This window comes from Poromitra crassiceps (assembly GCF_964638095.1).
Source record: "Poromitra crassiceps genome assembly, chromosome: 12".
In the NCBI taxonomy this organism is placed as follows: domain Eukaryota; kingdom Metazoa; phylum Chordata; class Actinopteri; order Beryciformes; family Melamphaidae; genus Poromitra; species Poromitra crassiceps.
The window spans coordinates 13,873,537-13,886,036 of record NC_139632.1 but is presented as its reverse complement, the minus strand read 5'-3'; the positions used below and the strand labels follow the sequence as shown (position 1 = coordinate 13,886,036).

Here is a 12,500-nt window from a genome sequence, read left to right as displayed (position 1 = left end):
AGTATGAGTAGTATTATGCTTACAGTGGAGCTATGCTAACGTTTGCTGTATTTTGCCCCTTTTTGCTAATGAGGCTGGGACAGTGCATCTTGCACGGTTTTGACGCTATCTCATTCAGAGAATCTGTCCACAGACAGACATATATAAACACCTGGCAAAGTACTCAAAACCGCTTCTGTGGTAGCTCTCGATACAGTACACACACACACACACACACACACACACACACACACACACACAAGGTCGAAACAATACTAGCATCGCTGTGTGTGTCGGCTGGTAGAGATACAACACAATTTGTAGTTGACTTCCGCTGTGAACTATCACAAAGCTTTGTGGAGATCATTGAGGTGTTTTGGCTACATTACATCTACATGATGTCTTTACTACGACTTTAGATCCCCATAGTTCAATGCATAAGGCGTCATAATTCAAAGTCACATTGCCCTCTGCTACACAAAAGGACCCCATTCAGCTTGAAACCCCATCAAGCATTCTTCTGACAGACACCCTCGTCACTCCCGAGCGTTTCTCCATCATTGTGAATTCAGCGGCGCTCCCTTTCTGCAGGGAAATAGCTACCTTGTTCTGTTCGGGCGGCACTAACTTCAGTGACTGGCAGCCAGTTCCCAGACAAGTGCCATTTAAATCAAAGCAGCAGGAACAATATACACCGCATTGGAATTGATGGGCGGAAACTTTTATTTGACAAATATTTGTGTATAAACTGAACACAGCTCAAGTTGGCACTTACAACCCTCGGCCTAAAGAGAAAATAACGTTTCAAAATAAGGGACTTAAAGGGCCCTTGCACTTAAATTGTCATTTCCAAGCCTGGTAAAACCATACTGATCAAATGGACTCACATTCTATTTTGTTTAGCCTGGCCTCCAGCCCGCCCACAACCATTTCAGTGGGCGGGAGTACTTGCCACCTTCAGCCAATCAGTGTCTCAAAATCCAAATCTACTCAAAACGCCAAGAAACTCTGCTGGTGCATACTCCTGTTCTTGTTTAATTGTTGTCATTGAGTCTATTGAGTCAAACTGCACTTACGGCTGTGTTACTCTCCTAAGGTTAACCAGAGCTGTGTATATAGAAGAGTCGCAACATCTCCGTTCACTCCAATGGACCAGTTTTTTACTCTCAAGAGTTCCCGGAAGTAAGCTTCTGGATTAAGCAGCGCTGTCGAGTTGCAGCAAAATGGACAGTTTGTGATGTACTTTGAAAGGGTCCGACGTTTAAAGAGTCAAATTGTACATTATTAGCTTTATTTTAGCATTCAAACGTAGCGCGAGCCTTCTTCCTGGCTATTCATTGGCTACTGAGTCACGCATTTTGGACCTCCGCCGACGCCACTCTCTTACTAGATTGCTCCGAGGTTAATGAAGCTTGTTGCTTCGGGAGCCGCCATTTCTGTTTCGGCAGCAACAGCACCCTGATTGGTGGGTTATGTTGTCAACTACGAGGCAGGTCTGTAATTGGCCCGTGCACTTTGTAATTTGTGGAAATGGCTGTGGGCGAGCCGGAGGCCAGACTGACCCGCAGAATGAAACAGAATGTGAGGTTTGATCAGGCTAATACATTGTGAATTGTGGATAATGCAAAATAAAGGTGCGATCAAGTCAATGAATGACAAACGTTGGTATTTTCTAAACTTCTCACATTTCCTCTCCATCCATCTGAAGGCAGGAGCAGTCAAACTGTTTCATACAATCCCATCATTTACTATCCGCAGCTTCACAATGGTCAGCGGGGAAAATGGCTGCAAGAGTCAGTGATGCAAGGAGCTCTAATCTGTTCCCAAGCTACCCTGTTGTTTGTTTTGAAAAGAGAAGGAAAAGACGCAGGAAGGAAGGGGGGGGGGGGGGGGGGGGAGGAGACCAAAGAAACAAATGGACCCATCTCCGTCCTAAAGCGTTGCTTTTCCACCTCATTTATCAAAAGCACAAGAAGAATTCTTTTTGATTGGCTGATTACCAGCAGCATTCATCACCGGCCCACGTATCCCCACCGATCTGACACTGCCATTTTGGATAATTTGTTAAGGATGACAAAGAGGCCGCCGCTGCCTCGGTTCCTTTCATGACCTTTTTAATATTAGAAAATAAATTTTCTATCTTAAACAAATGTATTGGGGTCCTGTCACGCCACCTACAGGAGATGCATTTTGCACCTTGAAATCCTCCCCAGAGTGCCCTCCCTCTATAACATTTATCCTCTATCCTCTCTCTCTCTTTCTCTTTCTTCCCTATCTGGGGAAACTAAGGTTCTCTCTCTCTTTCTCTCTTCCGCTCTCTCTCCCTTCTCGATGTCTGTTGAAATGTCCTCTGGTGTCAGCCAACCATTTCTGATCCATTTCTGAGATTTATGGCCAATTTGTCCCCATCATCCCGCCGTCGTTTCATTCCCGCCATCGTCTCTCTCTCTCTGTACTCTCTCCCTCAGTCGGAAGCTGAATTGTCTGCTTTTGAAGAGACGGATAAAGCTCTCACACTCTGGCAATCCTCACAATCCTCAATCCTCAACTCAGTTTACGGCCTTTTACTTTATCTTCTTCTTCCCCCCTTTTTTTTTTTTACATAATATTGAATATCATTTTGTTCAATACCTTTGCTCTCTGTTTAACACGTCCTCTCCTCTCACCTCCCCTGCTCTCTTCTATCGTGTCTGATTGCCTCCTCCTCTCTTCCCATCTCCCCTCTCCTCTCCTCTCCCTCCCCTCTCCTTCCTCTGCACTCTCCTGGCAGGCACCTCCCAGCAGATGTGGCAGCTTATGAAGCACTAACAGGCCCAAAGCAGAGGGCTGCCTGCGCCCGTTCAGCCTGATTACAAGTCACCTCTGTGTTCATAAACAGACAAATACCTCCATCAATTTGAGCATGCTACACCCAGAGAGAGAGAGAGACAGAGAGAGAGAGACAGAGAGAGAGAGAGAGAGAGAGAGAGAGAGAGACAGACGGAGGTAGAGTTTTGTGTCATTTACTCTCGTCTATGCAGCAGGTCATGCCATCTGCCATGTTCTGTCACTGCTACATCACTGGAGGGTCACTGACCGCACCCTCCTCCCGTGAACTGAATTAGCTTCTCTCGCTAATGGAATGTCTGGGATGCAGCGTTACTGTCTAAGAGTATTATGAAAGCTTTCTCCACCTTTTCCTTTTTTCTCCTTCTTCTCCTTCTTCTTCTTCTTCTTCTTCTTCTTCTTCTTCTTCTTCTTCTTCTTCTTCTTCTTCTTCTTCTTCTTCTTCTTCTTCTTCTTCTTCTTCTTCTTCTTTTTGTAGGGATAGGTTGACTGCGTTTGTATTCGTCATGCTCACTCAGATTACTCAGATTAGATTCAGGTTACTTTTTTGCTGTGGTAACGAGTCACACTCGTTTTTCACTCGTTTCAGTTGTTAATTACTTTTTCAAAACGTGCACTTTTATTTTTCTTTCTTTCAAATGGTTACACTTTTAGTTAGCGCTAAGTAAGAAGCTACATGATGTTATTAAAGCAGACTATGCAGTAGGTGGCGTTTGGTGCGCAGTGCAGTGGCGTTAACCTTTCAAGCAAGCTGGATTCTCTCACGAGATGTGCGGTTTGGTTTGTGAAAACAATACCGCCCCCATCTGGCAATGTCAGGTTAGAGTGGTGTACGCTCTGACTCGCTTTCAGACTGAACAACTCAAGAACTCGTCAACCTTGAACTGATTGAAGGAAAAGGATGAGGGCATTATTGTTGTTCATTGTAATCTTATCCCCCACACAAAGCAGGACTTTGTCACTAATCTGATTGCTCACTATGGCTATGAAGATGAATCTTGAATCTTTCTGCAGATTTAAATTGAAAGTATATGGCGCTGTGTTGTAAACACATCTGCTGTTTATTTTGAGACCAGAGGTTTTCTTTGGGTAAGAGTTGATTGTGTACTCACTCAGTGATGTCTTCTAAATAAGAGTGAGAACATCAACAGAAGATGGATTTTAAAGTCACGGTTTTAAGTCGGTAACTTGAAAGTAATCTGAGTTACCTTTAATAAAGACTAATTTATACTAAAGTAACTACTATTTAGGTCAAATAAGAAAGTAACTAGTTAACGTTTCCCAACACTGTTCACTTGTAATTGCTGAGAGAAATGAGACTTTGGCTGACCACATGTCATTCTTCCCACAATTGTTCTGCGCAATATGTTAATGAGGGATATTAAGAATGACATAAGTTCAACTTTCTCCTCATGAACAAGCAGCAGTTTCCTCTCTCCTCTAAAGGTAGACTGCTGATGCCAGGAGCTTTATTCAGGAGCTTGTAATCCTGCTTCAATCAGCTCCTTTTCCTCTTCGTGTAAAGATAAGCTCGGCATTCACGGCCCTGAACGCACCCCCACCGCCCCACACCCGCTCGCTAATTAATATGCAGCAGATAAAGTACTTGTCTGACAAAATTCATTCGTTTGACCTTCTAGGTTTTACACTAAACTGTCTGCGGCCGCTGCCAGTTCATCACAAGTTTAGAGAGTTCCCTTGAGTTTCTAGAACGAGATGAGGCCTCTGTTTCTCTCTGAGAGCTTTTAATTTGGACAGATCTCTCTCTCTCTCTCTCTCTCTGTGTTTCTCTCTCTCTCACTCGCTCAAATTGTCTTCTGACTTTCATTCAGCGGCCTCCTTGTCTTAATTGCCCCTAATTGCTTAATTACAATTTCAAATGAACAATCCCAGAGGTCAGAGCGGGTTGCTAATTGAAGCATCAATCACAGTGGTGGGGCCTTCAGACCTGTCTCCGTTTGATTGACAGGGCATTAACTGGCTGTTGTAGTGGGCCTGAGCTTGACATTGTTGAGCTGCATGGCTGTTAGCGCTGCTCCTCTACTGTCCTTCACATGATGCTGTGGCGGAGAAACCTTCTGGGTTCACATCAGGACAGGACTACAGGGTCGGGGCCATTCATGAGTTAAACCCAGAATTAATGGTAAATTCCTATTCTGTTCAATTGGAGGGGAAATTGGAATTTCAGACAGATTTAAGGAAACAATTGAAATTGGAATGACTGCAGGAAACATAATTGAATTGCATTAAATTCTTTTTGTAAGATAGTTTGTCTTGATATATAAATTACAATGAATCTATATATAAATATATATATAATTGAGTATGTGGGCAATGTTTGTTTGTTTCAAGTTCTGTGTTCGGCCACAGCTATGCCGTTTTACGTTAAATCGGGCTGAAACCTTCAGGGTGTGTAAAGGGCACCCGTGCGGGTGACCTGACAGAGCCAGATTTTTTAATTAGGCTAATTAGCTAATGATGTGATGTCATCAGTGATGATGTCTTCAGTGATGATGTCTTCAGTGATGTCTTAAGGGCGCGCACACACACACACACACACACACACACACACACACACACACACACTGATGATGTCATCAGTGATATCATAATGGGGCACACACACACACACACACACACACACAAGGAGGCATTGTGACATCACTGATGCAATAACATTTAGTGAGCAACACACACACACCCGCGTGCGCCAATAGGGTAGGCAAGGCCACGCAGCAGCCGAGCTATGGGCGAGGCCGCACAGCCACCATTTAATCCACTTCATAGCCGCTTCTTGACAACTTTCTGTTGTCGTGATGTCACGCTGATTCGTCCTATAGGCTACGGCTAAAATTATAACTTTCCACCTGCCATTTTCCGAAAACATCACGACACATCTTAAGTCGTGAACTCGACGCTTTCAGAAAATTCCCACTTAACATGTCGTGAATCCCCACATGTGTGGTGTTCAATTGGACTCGTATTCACGGTAAACTCTCACCTGTCCACCCTCCTCCTATACTGTGTCTCTCCACATCTCCACGGTATCCACCTCCTCTCTCACCTGCCTGTCCAGGGAGACACAGTAGGTGGCTACTGTGTCTCCACCTCCTCTCCTTCTCCTCCCGGGCCTCCAGGAGGGAGAGACCCAGGTGATTATTAGGCTGCTTTCCTCTCGTCTACGCCCGGGCTGGAACTTCCTTCCTTGCTCTACCTTTCTTCTCTCTACCTCTCTCTCTCTCTGTCCCTCCACCACCACCTTCACCTGCCCCCACCCACACCCCCACCCCCACCACCTTCACCGCTCCGTTGGCTGCGTTTAGCTTTTTCACTCTGGCTCTTTTTTTTGTTTTTCTGTTGTCATCTCCCCCCTCTGCCTCCCTCCCTCCCTCCCTCCTCCACCTCCTCCTGCTGCTGCTCCTCTCCTCTGGGGTTCCATCCATCAGGTTGTCGGGGGCTGCTAGCGGCCGACTCCCAGCCACCATATTTCACCGCCAGCCAGCCGAGCAGCTGACAGCACAGCCACCGCCAGGAAATTGCTTTGGCTGTGAGCGGAATTTCAAACACAGGCACACTGCGTCGCCCGGGCAGCCCGAGCACCGCTTCTCTCTCTCTCTCTCTCTCTCTCTCCCTCTCTCTCTGTATTTCTCTCTCTGTCTTTGTTTGTCTCTTTCTCTCTCTGTTAAATTGTGTTTCTCTCACCTCTCTGTCTGTTTCTGTATGCTTCGTTCTCTCTCTCTCTCTCTCTCTCTCTCTCTCTCTCTCACACACAAACATACATGTAGTTCTACCTATGTTATCTCTCTCCTCTCTTTCCCTCTTTCTCTGTTTTTATGTCTTGTTTCCTCTCTCGCTTTCTCCCTCTTATCATGTTTGTCTGTCTTTCGTCCTTGCTCTCTCTTCTTTTGATCTCTCTTTCTCTCTCGCCCTGTCTCGTTGTCTCTGTCTTATTCTCTCTCTCACACACACTCACAGGGTTCCATCTCTCTCTTTCTCTCTGTCTCTCTCTCTCTCTCTCACACACACACACACACACACACACACACACACACACACACACACACACACACACACACACACACACACACACACACACACGGTTGTCTGTCTTTTTCTCTGTCCTTCTCCTTCCCTCTCTCCTTCCCCTTCTTCTCCAACTATCTCGACATTCTTCCTCCCTCCCTCTCTCGCCTCTTCTTTACGACCCACAGGGAACAAGGTGTAGTGCTGAATGTGTAATGAGTGGGGGAGAGAGACTATAGGATAAGGTGGGTAGCTACAGAGAGAGAGAGAGACACACTGGGGAGGAGATAAAGAGAGAGAAGAAGAGGGGATGGAAAAGGAGAGATGATGAGTGATAACAGAGTGAGAGAAGGGGGGAGGAAGGAGGGTGGCCAATGCTGTTGCAGCGTTGATGGTTAGCGTCTACGTGCACTGTGTGTGTGTGTGTGTGTGTGTGTGTGTGTGAGTGTGTGTGTGTGTGTGTGTGTGTGTGTGTGAGTGTGTGTGTGTGTGTGTGTGTGTGTGTGTGTGCGTGCGTGCGTGCGTGCGTGCGTACGTGCGTGTGTGTGTGTGTGTGTGTGTGTGTTCTTGTTCGTCTATCTTTGTGAAAACCAGTTGGAGTTTTAGACCTTCAGACTGAGGAGGTATGTTTTGGCTGTTCCACACGTCTTGGAAGAGCTGGTTTAGATTCAGGACTTGGGCTTGGGGTTAAAGGGATTGGGAGGCCCGTTAGTCAACATACACTACCTGATAAGTATAAGTTTGTTTGGTATGTTGAGTGATAGTAGGCAACTAGCATTATCTCAAAAGTGAGAAAATGACATGTAAGAGTGCCAAAGCTAAATATTAAGTCATTTTAAATGACATGTAGGGCAGTGGTTCCCAACCTTTTCCAACTCAGGGCCCACTTTTATGTCTCAAAAATGTTCGCGGCCCACCTCCGACCCCATAAATACAAAGGCCATATAATGCGTTCTCAGAGCACTTTTTTATTGAAAATTTTACATAAAGGACTGAACTGAATACAGGAGAAACATGTTGGAAGCTCCACAGTCACTAACACAGCACCTGTAACATGTTGCAACACCTTCAGTATTACAGTTTTCAAGGAGCTGTCCACACAAACACACACACATACACACACACACACACACACACACACACAGACACACACACACACACACACACACACACACACACACACACACACACACACACACACACACACACACACACCAATCATTCAAGGAGCTGTCCATCAGCACCACACAGATGTCAGAAATGACAAGCAAGGGGCTGTCTGTAACAGGCTAATTAACAAAATTGATTAATAAATAACGGTATCCTTCAACAATGGAAAAATGCATTCTCATAACAATTTGACATCCAATATCAGATCCAAACAAAATCCAAATATCAGAAGAAAGCCCATTAAATCGATAGGGTTACAAATAAACACAAACCCAATATAAAGATGATGTAAAGATGAAACTTCAATTCAAGCAAAAGCAATAACATCAAAGAAACAAAAATCATACTTTTTCAAGTATGATTTTTCAAAATCTTTCAAAAAAAAATTAATTTTTTTTTTTTGATTTTTTTTTTCAAAAATCATACTTTTTTGGAAATGATTTGGCGGCCCACTTGCAATACCTTCGCGGCCCACAGGTTGGGAATCACTGATGTAGGGGATTGATACAACTTATTCAAAATGTGAAACATTGCCTTAGTTCATGCAGGACACGGAAGTCATAAGCCTACACCCCAGCTGTAATCAGCTGACAGCCCACTGATTGGATCCGCGTTTCTAACCATTCGCCAATCACAGCCATTCTCACATCAAGGTGGTCCATTTAAATATGGCTCCCTCCTACACTGATCTTTGCTACACCAATGCTGCCACACACACGCACCACTACTGCTGCTGCTGCTGCTGCTGCTGCTTTGTCTGCACCACCCACCCAGCCTCCACCTTTCTAGTCATGCATGGCTCAGAAGTGAAACTTGTCTTGCATACCCATGGTGGATTCTGCATTGCGCTCCCTGTTTAGCTTAGCATGCTGCTTGGCTAATCCAGGAAACATCTTCTGTAAAGAGCGGAGCCATCAGCACCAAACACAACTTTCATTTTGCTGCAAATAAATGGTTAAATCTATGACGAGAGTGTTCCTGACTGAAATCATATTAAAGCAACAGTTAAATATGGTTCAATTCTGTGGACTACTTTCCCTATTTCAATAGAAAATGAACATGGTGGGAGACTGTGTCACTTTATAGCTGATGAACACGTGGCTGTTCACATAGTTTCAAAGAATTGAATTAAACATTAACTGTAGGCTATTGTGCTCACCTGGTAGCACGCGTACGATGGAGGCTCGGTCCTTCGCGCGGGCGGCACGGGTTCGAATCCAACCCGAGGTCCTTTGCTGTATCTCATCCCCTCTCTCTCTCTCTCTCTCTCCCCACCTTTCCTGTCTGCCATACTGTCCTATCTGAATAAAGAAAAAAATGCCCCAAAAAATAATCTGTGTGTGTGTGTGTGTGTGTGTGTGTGTGTGTGTGTGTGTGTGTGTGTGTGTGTGTGCATGTGTGCGTGTGTGTGTGTGTGTGTGTGTGTGTGTGTGTGTGTGTGTGTGTGTGTGTGTGTGTATTTAGGGTCTAAGACTGGGGGGTTGCCAGGTAGGTTTGCCTGTAGAATAGCTAGATTGTTTGTCTTGCTCAAATCTGCTGTTGCCTATCTAGTGTCTTTTGCTGTGCTTGTCTTTTATAAGTGTGTTCAGTTTTCTTCATTGATTGTGTTGAGTTAGATCTAGATAGACACATTCTCTGTGAAGTCCTCCGAGACATGGTTGTGAATTAGGGCTATATAAATAAACAAACTTGAACTTGAAAGAGAAGGGCCAAGCAGTTAGCGAGGTATTGTTCAGTATCTGCTATCATTTAGCCGCTCACTATGGAGGAGGTTTTGCTTTTTATACCCGTGAAGTGGATACTGTCTGTTATCTTTCCACCTGCCACTGTTATCACCCTGTGTGTGGCAACAATGTGGTTGCCAATTAGGCAGTTTACTGTAAGCAGTGGCGTGCACACACATTTTGGGGGGCAGGTGCTCAGGTGAAAAAAGGGCACCCCTCTCATAATTGTTTATAAAAAAAAAAGTGGCAAAGCCCATGTTGGCCCACACGGTGTATACCGGAGAGAGGAGACATTACACACTCAATGTAAAGTCAATATTTGATGTAGTACGAGGCAGTGGTTCTTAAACTTTTTTGGCTTCAGTACCCCCTTTCCCTGATTTCTGATTCCAAGTACCCCCTTTACCCAACGACAACATTTTGAATGAATGCGTGCTTGATCACATGATGCCCCTCATTTGCCATCATGTCTGCTGGGCTGAGTAGTGAAAACTGGAAATATTTTTACAAGTATAGTTCTAGTTCACGTTTTAAATCGTATTATTATCTAAAAATATATACAAAAAAATACTAATATTTCCATGAATTATTCTTAAATTCTTTCCTTTTCCCCCTTTCTCTCAAGTACCCCCAGTAGTACCTCCACGTACCCCCATTTGAGAAACATGGCTATAGGTAGGCCTGCACGATATGAGGAAAATCTGAGATGTGCGGTAGCATTGTTCAATATAGCGATGACAATGTGACTTGCGATAAAAAGTATCCATATTAGCTATACAGTTCCTGTCTCTCTGCTTTAATACTGCTAACATAGACCCCAAACATTGAATAGCATTATGTCTACAAGCATGTCTCTCTGTTACCGAATCCAGCTGAAACTACGACAGCGCAAGCTAAGGTGTGCGGTGGATTTACAACACAAGATAAAATAACTGCACTGCTGAGTGTCAATGTATGTATGGCACGTGTAAATACAATGATTATTCTTCTTCATTGCGTTTCAGGCAGTCTTTTGCAAAGTGTTTAGTGCTAATCAAATTTGTGACATCCACATCAATGTGTGTCCTTCCATACAGGAGCTGACAGTGACTGAAGTGGGTGTGTGGGATTGTGGCTGTCTGCTTTCAGGTTGTGAGCCCAGGGACGTAGGAAGGGGGGGGACACAGGGGACATGTCTCCCCCACCATTAAAATCAAAGCTACGTCCATGTGGGAGCCTCTTGTGAGTCGGCGGTCTCTAGAGACTCGGTCCCATGGGTGAAAGCCTCTCCCCATGCTCAGCCTCTTGGGAGCTGGAGTGTGGATGACGAATCTTGTTCACACACAGAAAAATATCTGGTACTTCCCCACTAACCTGCTGCTATGTCATCTTCTTTCCCCCCCCCCCTGTCTCTCTCTCTCTCTATCTCTCTCTCTCTCTCTCTCTCTTTCCCGCCATCAGAGGGTGAGTTTGGAGTTCTACATCGATGTCCATGCCCACTCCACCATGCTGAACGGCTTCATGTACGGCAATGTGTTCGAGGAGGAGGAGCGGGTCCAGAGGCAGGCCGTCTTCCCCAGACTGCTGTGCCAAAACGCACCAGACTTCTCCTTTGTAAGTCACATGAACACACGCGCACGCACACACGCATGCACACACACACACACACACACACACACACACACACACACACACACACACACACACACACACACACACACACACACACACACACACACACACACACACAGTGTAGAGAGGCAGGTTTGTGAGCAGAATGTTTCCCACCTGAATCCCTGGGCGGGCTAGTGGGGAAAAAAGGAAAATGAAGTGAATGAGAAATAGTCCTTTCCCTCAGCAGCTCTTGCCGAGGTGCCCTTCAGCAAGGCGCTTAAAAGACAAGTCCATGATTTGAGTTTTTGCACGTCAATTTTTTTTAAATAAATAAAATACATTGTCCGTCCCTTTCATGTTAATTGTGACAGTTTTTACATGCATGTACCATGATTAATAGATGTTTTTATCATTTAAAATCAGTCATCAAACCTTTCAGACTCGTTCACTCATTTTATTCGGTTCCAAATGTCGATAGAAACCAACTGGTGACTTTGGTCGATAGAGGTAATCCATCACCGCACGAGAGGCTGCCAATCACATTCTGCCAGGTTGCATGAGCTGCATCAGATAATATTAGTGTGTAAACGTTCACATTTTGAAAGAAATGCTGTTCTTATGACTGCATGCATTCAGGAATCCAGTCTCTGCTTCTAAACAAGAACAGACAAGATCCTGCTTCTGCCTCATTACATGTCCAATTTCAGTTTTCATGGCAATGCGTTTTAATCAACAGCTAATATTCTCTGTGGTTACGTTAGGGCCCGCCTTCTGTCAATCATAACCCCTTCAAGCCAACAGGAAAAACTCCACAGAGCTCCACAGAGCTCCACAGTCACGTGACGGTTCTGTATTTCCTCATTCATATTCTGCAATGAGATTTTGATTATTCGCCATAATGCCATAACCACCCGAGGTAGACTTACCACGGGCGAGCTAGTTGTGAAACGATGGTATGTGTTCCTGTAGAAGCCACAAATCTGTATGATATCATCCTTGTTTATTCTTACATTTTGTATTCGATTTCATGGAGAAGTACTACACTACCCCACAATTCAATTCACAATTCAACAATGTGATATCGACGTATTTGATTGGTGAAGCTCGCTATCGTCTGTGCTTGAAATATCTCTGGCTAGTGACTGTGTTACTGCCAAGTTACATCAATATTCATATTTAGGCTTC

The 12,500-nt window shown here is 44.7% G+C and overlaps 1 protein-coding gene across 1 annotated transcript in view; it reads left to right on the top strand.

Moving 5' to 3' along the window:
* Positions 1-12,500, top strand: part of agbl4 (AGBL carboxypeptidase 4) — a gene marked incomplete at its 3' end in the record, with an annotated part of 403,315 nt that overhangs the window by 371,059 nt on the left and 19,756 nt on the right. Inside the window, exon 10 of the mRNA XM_083647219.1 lies at positions 11,163-11,315. Within this exon, the coding sequence (XP_083503345.1) occupies positions 11,163-11,315 (153 nt within the window). The remainder of the gene's footprint in view (positions 1-11,162; positions 11,316-12,500) is intronic.